Source organism: Felis catus, chromosome C2 (assembly GCF_018350175.1).
Source record: "Felis catus isolate Fca126 chromosome C2, F.catus_Fca126_mat1.0, whole genome shotgun sequence".
Taxonomy (NCBI): domain Eukaryota; kingdom Metazoa; phylum Chordata; class Mammalia; order Carnivora; family Felidae; genus Felis; species Felis catus.
The window spans coordinates 114168322-114188553 of NC_058376.1; the positions used below are offsets into that span (position 1 = coordinate 114168322).

The 20232-nt window shown below is 36.7% G+C and overlaps 2 protein-coding genes and 1 pseudogene across 8 annotated transcripts in view; 2 read left to right on the forward strand and 1 right to left on the reverse strand.

The window, feature by feature from the left end:
• Window positions 1–10655, forward strand: part of PFN2 (profilin 2) — a 98660-nt gene extending 88005 nt beyond the window's left edge. Inside the window, exons 5-6 of the transcript XR_006585411.1 lie at window positions 8489–10284; window positions 10374–10655. The gene's annotated coding sequence lies outside the window, so the exon portion shown is untranslated. The remainder of the gene's footprint in view (window positions 1–8488; window positions 10285–10373) is intronic.
• The window catches only part of RNF13 (ring finger protein 13), a 209229-nt gene that overhangs the window by 79021 nt on the left and 109976 nt on the right, over window positions 1–20232 (reverse strand). For 5 of the 7 annotated variants that reach the window (XM_045037444.1, XM_006936334.5, XM_045037443.1 and 2 more), the window contains one exon: window positions 13273–13398. The exons of the other annotated variants lie outside the window; for them this stretch is intronic. In XM_045037444.1, the coding sequence (XP_044893379.1) occupies window positions 13273–13398 (126 nt within the window). Of the gene's footprint in view, window positions 1–13272; window positions 13399–20232 lie in introns of those variants that run through there. 7 annotated transcript variants of the gene reach the window in all.
• Window positions 9830–10655, forward strand: LOC105259625 (annotated as a pseudogene).

Consider the following 20232-nt stretch of genomic DNA (forward strand, 5'->3'; position numbering starts at 1 on the left):
GCAAATGGTAGGATTTCATTCTTTTTTCATTGCTTAATAGTATTCCAGCGTGTGTGGGGGGGTACACACCACATCTTCTTTATCCATTCATCAATCGACGGACAGTTGGTCTCTTTCCATAATTTGGCTGTTACTAGCACTGCTATAAACATTGGGGTACCTGTGCCCCTATGAATCAGCACTCCTGTATCCTCTGGATAAATTCCTAATAGTGCTATTGTTGGGTCGTAGGGTAATTCTATTTTTTTTCTTAAATGTTTATTTATTTTTGAGAGAGAGAGCGAGAGAGAGGGAGGAGAGAGAGAGAGAGAGAGAGAGAGAGAGAGAGAGAGAGAGAGAGAGAGGCAGGCAGTGTGAGCAGGGAAGGGACAGAAAGAGAGGGAAACACAGAATCCGAAGCAGGCTCCAGACTCTGAGCTGTCAGCACAGAGCCTGATGTGGGGCTTGAACCCGTGAACCATGAGATCATGACCCGAGCTGAAATTGGACACTTAACCGACAGCCACCCAGGCACCCCTAGGGTAATTCTATTTTTAATTTTGAGGAACCTCCACACTGTTTTCCAGAGTGGCTGTACCAGTTTGCATTCCCACCAACAGTGCAAGAGGGTTCCCCTTTGTCCACATCTTTGCCAACATCTGTTGTTTCCTGAGTTGTTAATTTTAGCCCCACTGGCAGCATTTTAAAGTCAATCTTTGTTTTGGTACATGCAAAAGCAATTTTTCAATATTGAGGGGAGTAAAAATTGTGGGCAGTAAAATAATTTAGCAGACTTAGTGAATTTTTTTTTTTAATAAAAAGAAATTTCATATACCTGAGTATTATAGGCAGTATAGGTGAATACTATTTCATCAAACTTTACTATAGGATATGTGTTGTTTATGTATCAGGGCATAAGCAAAAATAAATTTCTTATTGTGGATTTGGCTGTAATTTCTTATAGTCAAAATTTGAAACTGGGGTGCCTGGGTGGCCCAGTGGGTTAAATGATAGACTCTTAATTTCAGCTCAGGTCATGATCTCATGGTCCTGAGATCCAGGCCCCACCTGCGTAGGGGCTCTGTGCTGAGTGTGATACATGCTTAAGATTCTCTCACCCTCTCCCTCTGCCCCTCCCCAACTCCCTTCATATGCATGTACTCCCTCTCTCAAAAAAAAAGTTTGAAACCTACTTATTATAATGAGTTCTTCATGTTCTGTACAATATCTGCAACAGAAAAGAAATTTGTGCTTTTCATTACAATATTATTCTGCAACACACCATCACCAAATGAAAGTCATTAGCTCATAGGTCTCTAAATTGTACTGCTTCCAATGAAGTTTTAATATTGTATCTGGGAAATGATTAGTATAATAAATTAAAACTAAAAAGAATCCTTTTTTTCTTAGAGACATTAAGAAAACCTAAAATAAACCATTATGTGCAGCTATTTCTAATGTTGCTACTAATTTAAAGATGCTTTTTCAAAAAAAACTTCTAGGGAGGTGCCTGGGTGGCTCAGTCAGTTAAGCATCCAACTCTTGATTTGGGCTCAGGTCATGATCTCACAATCGGTGAGATCGAGCCCTGCACTGGGCTCTGCACTGTCAGTGGAAGCCTACTTGGGATCCTCTCTCCTTCCCTCTCTCTCTGCCCCTCCCCTGCTCTCTCTCTCAAAATAAATAAAATAAAAAAAAAACAAAAAACTTTTAGGGGTGCCTGGGTGGCTTAGTTGGTTGAGCGTCCAACTCTTGATTTCAGCTCAAGTTGTGATCTCGAGGTCCATGGGTTTGAGCCCCACATGGGGCTCGGCAGTGGCAGTGTGGAACCTGCTTGGGAGTCTCTCTCTCTGCCTCTACCCCACTCATGGGCATGTGCTCTCTCTCAAAATAAGTGAATATTTTAAAAATATAATAAAAATAAAATTGAAAATTAAAGATGTTACTTTGTAACAAACTTTACCAGTTAAAATTAACTACATCATTTAAAAGTTGCCTAATAAATTTTCAGAAGTGCAATTTAATAGAGGTATCCCATAAGTTTATGGATAACTATTCTCTAGTTACATATGCATATTAAAATGCATGTTAAAATGAAAAATCAGATCATAATTCATATTTTTTGGATACTGCTGGGATTCATATTCTAATCAAATCTTAATTATTTCTCATCCTAACGAGAAGCTCCCATTCAACCCACCCACCACTGTAAATAAAGCTTGTTGATAGAACTTTTTGTTTTATAAAAAAAAACAACTCTCTGAACTTGCTACCAGCCAACTAGGAATTCCCAAGTAGTGACAGACTTGTACTACAATTGAAATGTAACTGAGGGAACAGTTTTACAGCGAGCATTTTGGTGCTTAGCGCCACCCAGTGGCAGACCTCTGAGTATATGCCCTCCTTTACTGCTTGCTCATTTTGGTGTTCCAGGTATTGTAACAAAAAGCTCAGTACACAGAACTGCATAAAACACAGGCTCTCCTCCCAAGAAGCTGAAGTGAGAAAGTATCCAGGGTTTCTTTAGGCTAGAATCAAGCTAGGGAGAAATAATAATATATAGAAGAAAAAAAAAAGAATCTACAGTAAAGAAAAAAGAAACGCACAGTACTTTGGGGGTTTGGTCTGGCCTTACCAAAGAACTGTTTTCATCACAAGCTTTTTCAAATACAAGACAGAAAATGAGCAGCTTTAACGAGCAATCACTTTGTGGTACACTTAACATCACTTTATTAAAACATTTGAAATTACTATAAAAAATATTCCAAACAGGAAGCTCCCTCATGAAGATCAGATACCAATATGAGTTAATATGATCGGGAGATGAAATAAAACCTAAAAAACAAAAAATTTACCATGGAGCCTTTAATGAAGTTTGATTAATTAACATTAATTAACATCAGTAAGTAACATTTCTCTCTCAAACTTGAGTAGGGAGTACTCAGATATTCATTATCATAGCACACTATGTATGCATACATATGTTATGAATTCTTTTTCTGTGTATGTTAGTTTCAGAACACAAAAAGGTAAAAAGTCAAAACAAAAAAAGAAAACAATTTCTAACACACATCCTCGGTGGTTCTGGAACCTGGCCTCTTCTGACCATGCTGGCTAGACCCAGGGTGTTGGCAATTCTAGCGTAATCTGAAACAATTCAAGCTTCACTTTATGATCCAACCTCCATGAGACCTCTAAGGACAATGTAGAAAATGCAGAAAACGTAGTCTAACTCTGCTTCCAAGTGCCAACTGAAGAAATTCTCTGAAAAACTCGTTTTCTTTTCTTTTAGAATTGCCAACACAAAGCAACAATAACTCAACCATCAGCCTGGTACAAACTACTCTTTCTCTCAACTTAGATGTCTAACACAGGAGAAAAAATTCTTTTCTCTAAAAGGGAAAGAGATGAGGTAAAGAAATTAATGGGAGACATAGAGAATAGAGATAGTTCTAGAAACTCGACCATGACCTTCCCTTTTCATCTAAAGAAGTAAGAAGAAATTAAGAAGCAGAATCTCCTTCTCAAATGATCAAAGCAATGCAGATGAGAATGGAGCAGCACAAGTGGCTCCAGATGAGAATGTAAAAACTTAATTCTACCTATAGAATAAAAATGCCTAGAGATGTTACAGCAGGGAACGATCAGAAATAAGATCCAGAACCGTAGCAAGCAATCCCGCCAAGATCAAGTCCCATTCCAACCCCATTTTTTCCCACACGTTATTTTAGGATCACTACACCGTCACGTTGGGAAAAGCTACTCCACAGAAGGCGTACTAGGGCTCTGATGATGTTTCACTCTCATTAAGAGGCGTTCATGGATATAATCCATCTTGCTCTCTTCCTCTAGATCCCAGCTTTCCTCCCTATCTAGACAGACTTGTGTATCTGAATAATCTGATTATCTTGACTTGGAAGCAAAAGAATGTGTGGGGAAGAGATTTGTAAATAAAGTAATGGGCATTACATGTTTCATTAGGTTAGGGTAAAGTAAATGTAATTTGCTATTTTTCAGTTTTCTTTCACTGAATATTACTTCCCTGGTAAAAGAAGAATATTTTATTGTTTTAATATTGTGTAAATGTTATAAAGGAAATATAAATGTATATAAAGGAAACTGATTATTAAAATGCAGATATTTTTGGGGCGCCTGGGTGGCGCAGTCGGTTAAGCGTCCGACTTCAGCCAGGTCACGATCTCGCAGTCCGTGAGTTCGAGCCCCGCGTCAGGCTCTGGGCTGATGGCTAGGAGCCTGGAGCCTGTTTCCGATTCTGTGTCTCCCTCTCTCTCTGCCCCTCCCCCGTTCATGCTCTGTCTCTCTCTGTCCCAAAAATAAATAAAAACGCTGAAAAAAAAATTAAAAAAAATAAAATAAAATGCAGATATTTTTATCAATTAAAGGGTAGAGGAAACAAATGAATAATTTAATGAACACACAAAGCTGTTTGAACCATATATAGCTAAAAATGTTTCCATACCCCAAATATCCTTGAAAACATTCCTTTTGTAGAGTCTGTTAAACATGATTCTGAAGTACATTAATAACAAATGCTATAAGTTACTTTGTAGGAAAATAGAAAAGAGTAGGAAAAAATTAAATAATAATATGAAGCAACTTGGAGATAATTTTGTTTAATTTCTACTCCAGGTCATATCTACTCGCTTGGTACTACAGAAATAAAAGTGAAATTGTGGGGGTGCCTGGGTAGCTCAGCCAGTTAAGCATCGGACTTTGGCTCAGGACATGATCTGCCGGTTTGTGAGTTGGAGCCCCGCGTCAGGCTCTGTGCTGACAGCTCGGAGCCTGGAGCCTGCTTCTGATTCTGTCTCCCTCTCTCACTGCCCCTCCCCCACTTGTGCTCTGTCTCTGTCTCTCAGAAATGAATAAACGTTAAAAATTTTTTTTTCTTTTAAGTGAAATTGTGGGAATCCCATGTAATATATCAGCCTGGAGTCCTGAAAAAGGTAATGAAAGGTAAACCTAGAAAGGAAGACTAGGGGATTATTTTATAACAAAATTTCATCCAAAAAATGGTATGTCTGTTTATTACAAGATCATCCAAATAACCTAAAAATGTTAGTGGTAATTTTTTTTTTAATTTTTCAGAAAACATGGGGATCTCGAGAAAAATGTTTATGGGATAAATGAGCATCTAGGTTTAGAAATATTTCCAAGAACATTAAGTGAAGTGAACATGGAGCCAATAGAAGGTTCCAATAATACTGTTTATTCTTTAATCCATTTAAAGTATAAGCCCTTAAAGTGTTCTAAATTAGTTCATTCAGCAAATACTTACTGAGCATCCACCAAGTGCCATACAATGTATTAGACACTAAAACTACAGAACCTAAAACATTATCTTTTCCCTTACAAAGATTAAATCTATAAAAGAAACAGTGATTAAATGGGATTAAGTAATATATTGAAGAAGAAGTGATCTATTCAACCTTAGAGAAAATTGGGAAAGGTTTCAGGTTACTTCATATCTTAGAGCTAAAATAAAGTCAGGCTGTCCAGACAGACAAACAGAGAGAAGGTAATCCAGATAAAGGACACGGTAAAAACCAGACAGAAAGGGAGAGACTGCTCAACACATATACGGACTTGTGAACTATTGAAGAGTAAGGTAATAGGGCAGGCAAAGTACAGATGTGACTTGAGAGAAAGGCAGGAGTCAGGTCAAGGGGGTTTGCATGACACCTAAGTTTTATACAAGTCACATTCCAACAGAAGATGAGTACCAACGTATCCTTATCATCTACAACCCTAACGCAACTTGATCCATGTCAGGAAAAAAAACAAAAAAACAAAACATAGAGGGAGTAACTAAGTTCTTTCAGTTTCATGAAAACTGGCCTATATGGCTTTGTAGCTGCATTGTTCAAAAATAATCATTAGTTGGCACAAAAACAGACACATAGACCAATGGAATAGAATAGAAACCCCAGAACTAGACCCACAAACGTATGGCCAACTCATCTTTGACAAAGCAGGAAAGAACACCCAATGGAAAAAAGACAGTCTCTTTAACAAATGGTGCTGGGAGAACTGGACAGCAACATGCAGAAGGTTGAAACTAGACCACTTTCTCACACCATTCACAAAAATAAACTCAAAATGGATAAAGGACCTGAATGTGAGACAGGAAACCATCAAAACCCTAGAGGAGAAAGCAGGAAAAGACCTCTCTGACCTCAGCTGTAGCAATCTCTTACTCGACACATCCCCAAAGGCAAGGGAATTAAAAGCAAAAATGAATTACTGGGACCTTATGAAGATAAAAAGCTTCTGCACAGCAAAGGAAACAACCAACAAAACTAAAAGGCAACCAACGGAATGGGAAAAGATATTCGCAAAGGACATATCGGACAAAGGGCTAGTATCCAAAATCTATAAAGAGCTCACCAAACTCCACACCCGAAAAACAAATAACCCAGTGAAGAAATGGGCAGAAAACATGAATAGACACTTCTCTAAAGAAGACATCCGGATGGCCAACAGGAACATGAAAAGATGTTCAACGTCGCCCTTTATCAGGGAAATACAAATCAAACCCACACTCAGATATCACCTCACGCCAGTCAGAGTGGCCAAAATGAACAAATCAGGAGACTATAGATGCTGGCGAGGATGTGGAGAAACGGGAACCCTCTTGCACTGTTGGTGGGAATGCAAATTGGTGCAGCCGCTCTGGAAAGCAGTGTGGAGGTTCCTCAGAAAATTAAAAATAGACCTACCCTATGACCCAGCAATAGCACTGCTAGGAATTTACCCAAGGATTACAGGAGTACTGATGCATAGGGGCACTTGTACCCCAATGTTTATAGCAGAACTCTCAACCATAGCCAAATTGTGGAAAGAGCCTAAATGTCCATCAACTGATGAATGGATAAAGAAATTGTGGTTTATATACACAATGGAATACTACATGGCAATGAGAAAGAATGAAATATGGCCTTTTGTAGCAACATGGATGGAACTGGAGAGTGTGATGCTAAGTGAAATAAGCCATACAGAGAAAGACAGATACCATATGGTTTCACTCTTATGTGGATCCTGAGAAACTTAACAGAAACCCATGGGGGAGGGGAAGGAAAAAAAAAAAAAGAGGTTAGAGTGGGAGAGAGCCAAAGTATAAGAGACTCTTAAAAACTAAGAACAAACTGAGGGTTGATGGGGGGTGGGAGGGAGGAGAGGGTAGGTGATGGGCATTGAAGGGAGCATCTTTTGGGATGAGCACTGGGTGTTGTATGGAAACTAATTTGACAATAAATTTCATCTAATAAAAAAAATTAAATAAAATAACTATTTGAAGAAATTGCTGACTTAGTATTAAAACCACATGATGAAAATATCTAGGACCTCCAGGACAATGAACAGACTTCTGATAACTAATCTTTATTTGGCTATAAACACAGAAATTTGTGTCATTCTGAAAATTTCTGTTTTATGTGATTATTTTAATGTTCTTGAAATAACCAGATATTTTTACAAATTAAAAAAAAGTCATATTTTCTTTTTTTTTTTTTTTTAAGTCATATTTTCCACTGGGATGCCAATTCAAGTCTTCTGAGAACTCTCTGCCTCGGGACGTTACAAAGTCATTTTTCTAATTAAATGATTTAATTAACGCCTTAATTTATTTACCAGAGCCATCAATGTTTTTTAACTTCAAATACTCACCAAAAAACTAGCATTTCCAAACAATTACATTTTGTCACAGTAAAGAACAGCATTGTACAAAGATAAACAAAATAACATTGTTTTGCTTTTCCTCTAAAGAGCTGTATCTTTCAGAGCATACAGTTTTTGTCAGAGTGAGTAAAAGTGATTGTTTTCAGAATAAGCAGCTGGCGGGTAATCAACCGTTGTTACTAGCACTCTGGATATTTCACATATCCAAATACTAATTCTGAGTACAGGTTTTGCTGCATTTCTTTAGAGCAAGACGAATTTAAAGGCTCGGATGTGCTTCTCTCAACAGAAGACAAAAAATTAAAACAGTGCTCTCTTTAATTTAGAATGTGGCAAACAATGTAATTTGCTACCTTCCAAAAATTGTTAACTGCATTTCTGCATTCTTATCGGCTATCTCTGAGTCACAAAGCACTGGGGATCGTTTGTATAGAAAAAAACCTGCCTTTTTTTTTTTTAATTGTAGTTTTGTTTTTTTAATTGTAATTTTTTTTTTAATTTTTAATTCACTTTATCATTGACTTCTAAGGAAGAAGTAAATCTAGGTTTCTTATAGTACAAGACTCATCTTCAAAAAAAATCTGAAGAATTCCAAAACGTAAACCCTAGTGTACCCACAGTACCAAGATTACCACCACCACAATTACTAAAAGATCCTGATGAAATTTTACTTCTTCTTTCACTTCTGCTATCTACAATAGAAAGGGTTCCTCCGAGGAAAGCTTTGTAAGATATAGCTCATTCTCATTTGTCTGTGATAATCTGGGTATCATTTCTGATAAGTGGCGTGACAAAAAATATAACCTTGCAGCTACTATCAATTCCAGCATTCTGTATGGGGCTGAATTAAGCACTTCCACTACTTGGTTCCAGAATGCTACATCAGGAATAAGGAGGTGAGTTATTTTTCTATTTTCTTAAGTCAATGTATTCATACAAAATTGTGGACATATATGAATGAACCCCTATTTTATACAAAGAGCTATTTATTTTCAATTCAGAAAAGTACTAGAACATACATTCTAAGTGATTAGGCTCTATAACATACCTAATAAAAAACGATATATAACCATCAATTGGGAAGCCTAGAAAATACAGGCAAAGATTTTTGATCAGAAGATTATAGCTAATAGAGCTAATAGCCTATCAACCAATGACCACCCTTAGAAAGGAAATGCTCTTTGGGATGACATTCCAGTTATTTTTCCAGTAAGTGTGATGGCTTTATCCTTATCTATTTAACACTACCTTGACAGGTGATGCATATTTCTTATGAAACTTATATTTTATACATTACATGCTGGCATGACTAAACTGTCCTTTATAAACCATATTAGAAGTTTCACAATCAACTGTCACTGAGTTACTGCATCACAGTGTAACTTATCAGCTAATAATTTAGTTTCTGAAAGGTCAGTGTGATGTTTAGTTTTATGTGTCAACTAGATGGGGCTAAGACTTGCCAGAGAGCTGGTAAAACAGTATTTTGGAGTATGTCTGTGCAGGGGGTTCTGAAAGAGATTAGCGTTTGATTCAGTAGACTAAGTAAAAAAAGATCCACCACTCTTATCAACGTGTGTGGGCATTATCCAATTTGTTGAGTGCCCAAACAGATGAAAAGGTAAAGGGAAGGCAAATCCTCTCTCTCTTCCTGATATCCACCTTCGCCAGCCCTCAGACATCAGAGCTCTTGGTTCTTGGACCTTTTGATTCCAGGACTTTACACCATTGGCTCCCTTGGTTCTGACGCCTTGGGACTCACACTGAATTATACCACTGGTTGTCCTAGTTCTCCAGCTTGCAAGCAGCAAGCTGTGAAAAACTTCGAGGCCTAATACAGTTAGCATCTTTGACATCTTTATCCTTATTCTGTTTTACACCAATGGTAAAAAGTGTAAAACATCAACGGCTAATTCCTGTTGCTTATTTACTCTGTGCAAGGCACTAACTGATAAGCATTTCACATTGATTATTTCATTTGATCTTCATAACAATCCTATGATGTAGGGAACATTATAATTCCTATTTTACAGATAAAGGAATTGAGGCACACAGAAGTAAAACAGCTTGCCCAAGATCACAGCACTAATGAGCAATAAAAAATAGCATCCAGGTCAGATGGGCTGGAGACGCTTCTGGAAGTAATAGCACAATGGTTGCCCAAGAAGAATTCCAAGTCCAGTCCAAACTCGAATTGGCTGGCGATGGTGGCAAAGGAAAAATGATGTTCGTGAAACATCACCTGATGGGCGAATGTGAGCAGTACATAGCCACCTTGGGTGTTGAGGTCCATCCCCTCGTGTTCCATACCAACAGAGGACCTATTAAGTTCAAGGTATGGGATATGGCTAGTCAGGAGAAATTTGGTAGGCTGAGAGATGGCTACTACATCCAACCTCAGTGTGCCATCACAATGTCTGATGTAACATCAAGGGTTACTTACAAGAATGTGCCTAACTGGCATAGAGGTCTGGTACGAGTATGTGAAAACATCCCCATTGTGCTATGTGGCAACAAAGTGGACATTATGGACAGGAAAGTTAAGGCAAAATCTATTGTCTTCCACTGAAAGAAGAACCTTCAGCACCGTGACATTTCTGCCAAAAGGTAACTACAACTTTGAAAAGCCCTTCCTCTGGGTTTCTAGAAACCTAATCAGAGACCCTAACTTGGAGTTTGTCAAACTTCTCTCCCAGGTGAGGATGATGACGTATGAGAAAGTGCAGCTGGACCCCAGCATCGGAAGTCTGGTTTCATAGGCACCTGCCCTGTGACGTCAGTGGTGCAGGGTGTTGCCACTTTATTGTACAGCTGAGCAGAACATATGCTTCATCTCTGGGATGCTGAAGGAAATGAATGGGCTTCGGAGTGAATGTGGCAGCTTAAAAAACACCTTCACATTTTGAACCTGCATATTTATCTGTTTTGGAATGCAGCTGTTTCCTGAATTTCAAATAAAAGACTGCTGTATCACAGTATCCAGTGGTGAAATCTCATTTGTCACTGTCATTCCCATTCCTCTTTGTTTAAAATCAGAATAAAGTTATTTCAAATGAGAAAAAAAAAAGGTGGGGGGTGTATTCAAATGTATGCAGTCTGTTTCCAGACTTTAATTAAAATCAATGTGTCTATTCTGTAAACTGAGGTCTCATATTTTTTTTGTTGTTGTTAAGTTTATTTATTTATTTATTTGGGGAGGGAGAGAGAGACAGAAAAAGAGAGGGAGAGAGAGAATCCCAAGCTGGTTCCACACTGTGAGCACAGAGCCCAATGTGGGGCTTGGATTCACGAATCTTGAGATCATAACCTGAGCCAAAGTCAGACACACTTAACTGACTGAGTCACCCAGGCACCCCCGAGGCCTCATATTTTTCATAACTAAGACAAGACAGAAACCATTAGGAATAACATGAATAAGGAGTCATTAGCTTTAAATGGCTATAATAAATACTCTGTTGTTTATTTGTGAAGAAAAGATAACAGTTAAAAAAAAAACTTGTACAATAAACTAGGACCTTATTCATTAAAACTATGTCTACATGGTGAGGTATAATGCAAAAATTTTTAACATTTTTCTAAGATGAGAATCAATTTAAACATTTTTACATGTACGTGTTTTTTAAAAATGCATTATACACCTAAGCAGAAGCCTTACCACTACACTACACAGTTTAACAAAACTTTATTGCTCATCTACTATGCACTCCGATACAAATTAGGTAACTATACGTGAACTCTAAACACGGTAAGCTCACATAAATGAAATATATATAATAAAAAATAATAATGTGAATAAAGAGTAAGGGAGCTATTTACAAAGTGGAAGAGTGGCTCATTGGGCTGGAATGATTCATTCTGCCAGAGAGGGCACAAAGAAAAGTAAGCCTTCCAGGAAAGATAACATCCTCAGCTAGCACTTAAACGTCATCTTGGCCAGAGATCTTGAACAGAGAAAATAGTATGTAAAATTAGGCACAAAGGTGTAGTTAGCATTGTATGACAAGTCAAGAGACTTCAAGGAGGTGGTATGGTTGCAGAATAAAATTCAAGGCAGGAAGCAGGAAGAGAGGAGCTGAAATCCAGCTAATCCTAAAACTCCATTAGAAGCATTCAGACTCATGATGAGGATCCGCTAAAGGGGCAAGAGAACTAATAACTCTACCACATTTGCATCCCTGAGTTGTGTTTCTACCATCAAAAATAAACATTCAATGACAGTATTTTCCTAAATTTTGCAGTGAACCACTTCCCATCCCGAACTAAAAATGTTCTTAAAAAAAAAGTATTATAGTTTCTAGTTAATAAAGACTGGACTGAACCAAAAATTACATAGCATAATAATACAATAAACCTTAGAATCAGCAAATTTTGGTTTACTTTTAATTTACTGGCAAGAAATTAATGAAATATTACAATAATATTTCCTTTTTGTTGGAACAGTCTGCAATTATTACGATTTAGTTCTGGGTCAAATCTTAAAATGGCTTAAATTCAAACTATTATAAAAAAAAAGATATAACTCTGAAGAGCAAGAAATCATTTGACTTCGACTCTAATTTACTTCGCATCTAAAGGCAATTAAGAGTTTCGGTTTGGAACCGATATACAATAGTAACAACACCTATCATTTCCAATGTGCTCTACATTTCCAAACCCTTCTGGAGTTATTTTATTCCTTTAGTAAGTTTATTATAGAGGTGTCATTTCTTTCATGAAATGCAAGAAGCAGAGACAAAATTCAGGCACATCAGGAGTCTGTTCCCGCTGAATAAATCATCTAAGATCAAGCTATGTCAAATACATGAAGTAATATCCCATGTCTATTCTCTAAGATACACGCCAGAAACTACATGACACTCAGGTCTGAGGTAGATCAGTAAAAGTAACATCGAGGCTTATTTTATACAGGCCTCAATGTGGCTCTTTTGCCAAGGCCATACCAAACCAGATTTGTAAAGAGAGTATTAAAAGCATTAAAAAACCACACCTTTAGAGCAGCACTGACGATAGTGAGGGATGTCCTATGGCAAACTTTGTTTTACTTATCTGACTTAACCCGCTCCAGGGAGACAAACTGCGTACAGGTGACGGAATCAGCTTGTTACAGAAGAGAAATCCCGATGTCAACATAAATATAAATATACATGTAATATTGATAATGGAAGAGTAAAGGCATAAAACTGAAGGTTAACGTTTCCATTCCTAGATTAGATCAAGCAAGATTCCACTATTAAGCCACAGTTCAAGATTCCCAACTTCTACCTGCAAACTCTTAGAACCAATAACAATCACTTTTATCCTAGTCAATTTTGTTTACAACCTTATTAAAACTGTGAATCGTGAAACCGACGCTGTCTCCCTCTCTGTACTGGCTGTTAAAAGCTTAAAGGTCAATTCTGTAGTAGATGAATGAGACTTAACCTGCTCCTCTCTTGCTTGCCTTCACCAACTTCACCTTCGTTTTGCTTTTGCCCTCACTTTTTTTAAGCTGGATGACTTGTGTCAACTCTCTTAAAGCCTTTCTGAAACGAGGGAGAATTCAAGGTAGGTAAACTAAAAAAACAGTAACAAAAAAATGAAAAAAGCAAACATTACCTTTACATCAAAATTACAATCAAGTCTTCTAATTAACACGATGAAAGTGCCAGATGAATTATCTTTTAATGGTGGAGGCACTATGGGTTCACAGGCATTCTCTGGTTTTGAATTAATCAAAAAACCCTGTAAAAGAATTGGCAAGAAGTTTTTTCTTTGTTAAACTCAAGAATTAAATACAACTTAACTTCTACAAATATCTTTTAAATATGTTTCATGTATCTTGCATTATGCTAGATGAGTTATCTGGGAGCTGTGACAATTCCTACCCTCCAAATATTCACAATCCAAGGACTTCTAAAGTAGTATTTGATTTCATAAGCATTTAGTTTTTTAAAGTAAGTTCCATTTCTACTATTAAAGTTCTCTTTTTGATCACACATAAGCCTATCACCCCAAAGACAACCACTGTTATCATGTTGGTGTATTTTCCAATGATGACTGACATTTCTAAACCAAGTAAATACTTTTTTAAAATTAACTTTTACACTTCTTTCATGTTATCAAGCAATGAAAATGCACAGCATTTCTGGGAATTTTGTTCTATAGAAATACTAGCCTGAGTATATAAAGGTGTATGTAGAAAGATGCTCCATGCTATGCCGTGTTTAATAGTAAAAGCTGGAAATCATGCACGTCAATACGGTAGCCATTTAAAAACATATATACAATAGAAAAATAATGCAGCCATTAAAAAGAATGAAGTAAATCTATACACACTAAATTGAGAAGGTATCCACAAGATAACTATTAATTTAAAAAGAAAATAGCAAGTTGCTTTCCCAGAAATACAGGATGGTTTGACATCAGAAAATAACATGAAATGTTACATTAACAGATTAGAACATAAAAATCAAATGGCTATCTCAACGGATGTAATAACTGAATAAACACATAAACAGATAACAGAATTCAATGAATTTATAAAAAAGTAAGCAATTAAAGCTATGACACAGTTTCTTTAACAACAGTCCAAATGGTATGTGAAGGGCTCACACCAACCACCTATTCCACAGGACATGGCAATTTCTCTGGCCGAAAGTTGCGTGGACTGGCTTGTTAAAGGGAATGTTTTTGCAAATGTTTCAGGAATAAAATGCAGCATACCTTCATTTATTCATAAAACAGTTTCCCTTCTGGATTCCATAGAGCACTTGGTTTTTACTTTGCAGGGAAACAGAATTGAGGTTATCCTTCAAGCAATGAGTATTTGCTTCAATCATGTTAAATTTACACCCTGCTGCTTTTCTGTGCCTGTCTGCACAAACAGTAACTTCTTGCTTTAATGAAAAATCACATAATGCAATTCTTTTCAAGACACTTAGAACAGCAATTAAACTCAACCCATGTAGTACGAGCAAGGCACATAACTCAACGAAAGTCAAGACAGTATGAACAGTTAAGGCCAAATTTCCTGTGTCTGGTGATGTCAATTCCATCATGATTGCCACCTAGTGGACAGCAATTGAAAGACACATTCCAATTTCAGAGATGTTAAAACATGGGGTTAATAAAATAAATGCATCTTAGAATCAATGAATTTATGGTATGTACAGATACCCAAAAAAAAAAAAGATCTACAAGTGAAACTAGAAAAGGGTTTTTGTTTTTTATAACTTCTATACTGTTATATCTGTTATGGCAAATGTATTATTTTTAAACATAAGAAAATTTATAAAAATCAAATACACATAAGCCAAAAGCCCAAAAACAATCTAGTTGCATTAACAGAAAATTGAGTAAAGCCTTAAAAAATAGGTTTTTTCCTTAAATTATTAAACATTATCTTTCCTGTGGACTATGCTAAAAGAATAACTTGCTATTAATTCCTATTCTTCCCTGAGATATGAGTCACTTAAAACTAAACGCAAACTTAGTTTGTATCATCCACAAAGTATACAAGGTAGTATAATGGGCTTTGTCAATTGATTTGGCACAACTCTCTAGGCTCTTGAATATCAAACAAGGTGCTGCTTTAAGCCAGGTGCACATGCCTAGTGTCACCTCCCTGGGCCAATCTTTTCTTATTAAAAAGATGCTTGCGGGGTACCTAGGTGGTTCAGACCGTTAAGCATCCAAGTTCAGCTCAGGTCATGATCTCACAGTTCATGGGTTCAAGCCCTGCATCAGGCTCTGTGCTGACAGCTCATAGCCTGGAGCCTTCTTCGGATTCTGTGTCTTCTCTCCGCCCCTCCCGTGCTTGTGCTCACTCTTTCTCTCTCTGTCTCAAATATAAATAAACGTTAAAATAAAAGGGGAGGGGGCGCCTGAGTGGCTCAGTCAGTTAAGCCTCCAAGTTTGGCTCAGGTCATGATCTCACGGTCTGTGAGTTCAAGCCCTGCATGAGGCTCTGTGCTGACAGCTCAGAGCCTGGAGCCTACTTCAGAGTCTCTGCCCCTCCCCCACTCATGCTCTGTCACTCTCTGTCAAAAATAAACATTAAAAAAAAAAAAAAAACCTGATGCTTGCTCTGTAATTAAAGATCCTCCTCATTTCTACCTTCTGACAGTGGCACTTTATGCCAATATGTAGAATATTCAAGAAAACTACCAGTGCCTACAAGACTTAGGAACTAGATGTCCATCTATTCTCTCTTTGTTGTAATTGCCTGATGTTTAAACAATGCTGGACAAAAATTGTGCATGCAGACTGGCACCTCAGTATCATCAAATGTATAATGCAGTAGGCTCATTACATATAAATATGCTGATTTCTTTTGAAATCTTTTATGACTATACATAAAGCAAAGTGCACCAAATATAATTTTCCAGTTTGATGAATTTTCACTAACTGAACACACATGTATCAGGAAATAGAACTCCGAAAGTTCCCTTCATCCTCCCTGCCAGTCACTAGTCCTCAAACCCCATTCCTAATGTCACCACATAGTCTTCTAACAGCTTGATTTTTTGCCTAATTTTATACTGGAGATAAACAGAACCATACAGTATAGTAAGTGGTCTTTTAGACTTCTTTCTCTCAATGCTGTACTTGTGAGATTCGTCCCTACTGCTGAGCAACCACACTGTTGAGACACTTGGCAGATCTTTTGCTGCCATTTCTATACAATGTTACATTGTGTGACGATGCCAACATCTATTCTACTGCTGATGAGCATTCGGGGAATTTCCAGTTAGGAGCTGTTACAAACATTCCACGGACACTAACACAGGTGCATATCTGTTAAGTATGTACATAAAAGTAGAACCATAGGCTATCAAGCTGGATCGGAGCGTATCAAGCTTTGGTAAATCCTGCCAAGCAGTTTTCCAAAGTAGTTTGGGTTACCACTTTTTAACTAGAATATTCAAAATCATCTAAACATAAAAATTATACCGAATGTAATTTTGCTTGAATGCTTCAGGAGGTATTTAGAACTACAGTATTTCAGGATAAAAATTATGAAAACATCACTTTTGTTGATAAATTATACTGATTAATAAAATCATAGAGGATTTGATAAAGTGGTTTTGTTTAAAAGATTGCGTCAGGCTGAAAAGAGCCTTAACTTTCCTTCCCTTCAGCTTGCACTGATGTTAAGCTACATAAATAGTAAAATTAAGAAGAGCATATGTAGTTATAATGTCAACAGAAATGTTGAAAGCAAGGCAGCAGTACATCCTTCTCTTTGCAAGAGTAAAAAATAAAAGAAGGAGAAAGTCAGAGAAGGGTGAGTTGTTTTGTTAGTATCTGAAGTTGTAAATTAACTAATTAATTGCAGTAACAGCAAGCAGTTAACATTTGTTGAGCCTTAGCACTCAACACTGTGTCAGGCACTATGCCCTTTCAGTATTCTAAATCAGTTAATCTATGCAATGACCCAAGGAGGTAGCTACTATTATTATTATTATCCTTATTTTAAAGGTGAGAAAACTAAGTCTCAAAAAGGTTAGGTAACTTGCTCAAGGTTACATAGCAGGCATGCAGTCCCAGAAAGTTCTCAACCACTAAGCTATACTCCTCCCGTAAAAAGTCAAAACAAACCAGAACAAAACAACCTCGACTAGGTGAAAAACAAAATGGGCAACAAAAAGAAGAATGAACATTTACAAAAATGAACAAGCCAAAATGTTAGTATAAAAGGCAATTAAGGCTGATTCCAAAATCTGATGTAAATACTTTAAACAGCGAAGATGTCAGGGGTGCCTAGGTGGCTCCGTTAGTTGAGCATCCGACATCGGCTCAGGTCATGATCTCACGGCTCATGGGTTCAAGCCCCACATCAGGTTCTGTGCTGACAGCTCAGAGCCTGAAACCTGCTTCAGATTCTGTGTCTCCCCCTCTCTCTGCCCTTTCCCTACTCAAGCTCTGTCTCTCTCTGTTTCTCAAAGATAAGTAAACACTGAAAAAAAATTTTTTGAAACAACGCAGATGTCAAAGGAAACTGCCATAATTTTGACATTCAAACATAGACCAGAGTTATACCAATCAGACTTTATTAGCTAATGTTTTCCTAATGTGAGTGAGAGAGATGGATTTATTCCTATCAACAACTTTCAACAATGTTAAAAATATCCACTGTTCTTTTCTCTAATTCTATATTAGATCATTCTTCCAAAATTTATCCATAATTTTCACATACAGGATACATTTAATGTCTTTGTCACAAATGGTTAGAGATTATGCTCTTCTTATACAGTAAAATATCCTTTAACCACTACTCTTATCATATTACTTTAAATTCCTTTAACACTACTCTGAATACAGTGGTCACATTTCATTGTAAATAAGAGGATGGATAAGACTGAGTCCCTACCCAAGTAATTAATATCTGGAAAGAGCTAACAGATCCAATAAGAGAAAACAGAATATAAACAACATACAGTATAACTGCATAGAACAGAGAAAGCCATTCTAACTATGGGAGGCAGTAGCAGAAAAAGTGGCATTTGACTTGGTTCTTAAACTTTAATTTGAGGTCAAACACTGAATATACTACTATATGCAGAAGGTATATAGTAGGGTCTTAGTGGAAAAACCAGTGAAATCTTAAAGAAGTCGGTACTTTATTTAATATATTGTGAAAATATTAATGTCTTAGATTTGATAAATGTACCACAGTTATATAAAACGTTAACATTAAAAGAAACTGAGTAAACAGTATATGAGAACTCTCTGTACTATTTTTCTATAATAGTTTTTCTATATAGCCTTTCTATAAGCCTAAATGTATTTTAAAAATTTGTTTTGAATAAATCAAACATATCAACAACAGTAACAACAAGAAAGAAACAACAGGAACTACCACTCTTCAGCCTGTTCTAGACAGTACACTTCCAGTGATGCACTGTAATTGATGTATTGATGTTTCTGGCAAACAAATCAGTTTTGTCAACAAATTTTTGACATATGTTGCTACTAAGCTATTTTTCTCCTCTTTTCAGCATGTTTCTTTTAAGACTCCAGGGCGAAACATTAGTATTTTAACCATTCCAAGCTTCATGCCATTTGCAAATTTGACAGCCATACCTTCCATGTCTTTCTGCACATCATTGAGGAAAGCACTGAATAAGACAGAAATTTGAGGGTTATATACTAATTAAAAGTTAATCCCTTAACTGAATTATAAGAAAAGGTTGTTTAAAAGCCTCACAAATTAAGTATTACATTTGTAGCATTTTTCAAATCAGTACCTGGATATCTTTCATCTCAAAGTTACATCTCATATACTGTTAGAATCCTCCCCAATAGCTTTTTTTGGTTATATATTTTATCAGTGAGTTAGATTTTAGAGCTTAATATCTGACTAAAAGATGTCACAAAAATAAAATAAGCCCATAAATAACTGAAAACATTAAAAAATACTTAAAAATGCTATCAGCAAATACTATTTAGACCAACTATATAATTTTTAGCACATTATTTCCGAAAAAGTTCAAAAGCATTGGTAACAAAATTTGGCTCATGTTAATATTCTAGGACTGTCAAAGCTTAAAAAATAAAAAAAGTCCCAGACTACTATATATGTTTATTAATTGCACTGAGATTAAGAATAAGGAAAAAAGGCATAAAGATTTATACAATGTCAATATGCAATTATAAAATCACCCATCTTGATAATGTACTCCAATAAGAATTTTTGAGTGATTTGTTTAGATTTGATAATTAGCATTCACTAACTACCTAGTAGGTGCTAAGATGAACTTCCATTTCCCAGCCATGACAGAATAACAGGGGCTAGTTTTATCCTCTTGCTTTAAATAACTAGCAAATTAAACAAAAGGTGTGAAATATCAACTTTAAAAGAATGGACCACAGCACAAGGCAGCAACTGCTGAGAAGAAAGAAATAAATGCAATGAGCCCTACAAACAGCTCAACTCAGTATCTAGAGATTCTAGGCCTCAGAATAGGGCAAGGGAACCCAACAGTTGAGTGGTCTCAATGAGTTGAGGAAACAGAGCTCAGGGTTTGGAGTGGCAAAGGCAGCTAAAGTTTTGTGAAGCACCATACTGGGAATAAGGGAGCTGCAAAGACAGAGGGCTCCAGATACATGCAGAGATGTCCACTCAAGTCCTTGGATGAGTAGTAATCTGCATATGTGTGGAAGGAAGCTACCAAAACTGAGAAAGAAAGGAGTAAACAGAACAATCCCTGGAGCCCACACAGAGCTGGGAAGAACTGTATTCTTATCAGCTGCAGAGGAAAATCTTCCTAATACAGAGCACCAAATAGAGTCCTCAGAAGACTGTTGCCTCAGAAGTGGCCCAAATTGGCCCTAAACATTTGAAATGAATGAAAATAAAAACACAGTTTACGAAAATTTGTTGGACACAACTAACATAGTACTTAGAGGGAACTTCAAATATTTGTATTAAAAAAGAGTAAAGGTCTCAAATCAATGGCCTTAACATTCGTCTAAAGAAACGAGGAGAGAAAAAAAAAAAAAAAAAGCAAATGAAACCCAATATAAGAGAAAGAAAGAATAAATAGCCACTTTCCTTACACTGATCCTTTGGAT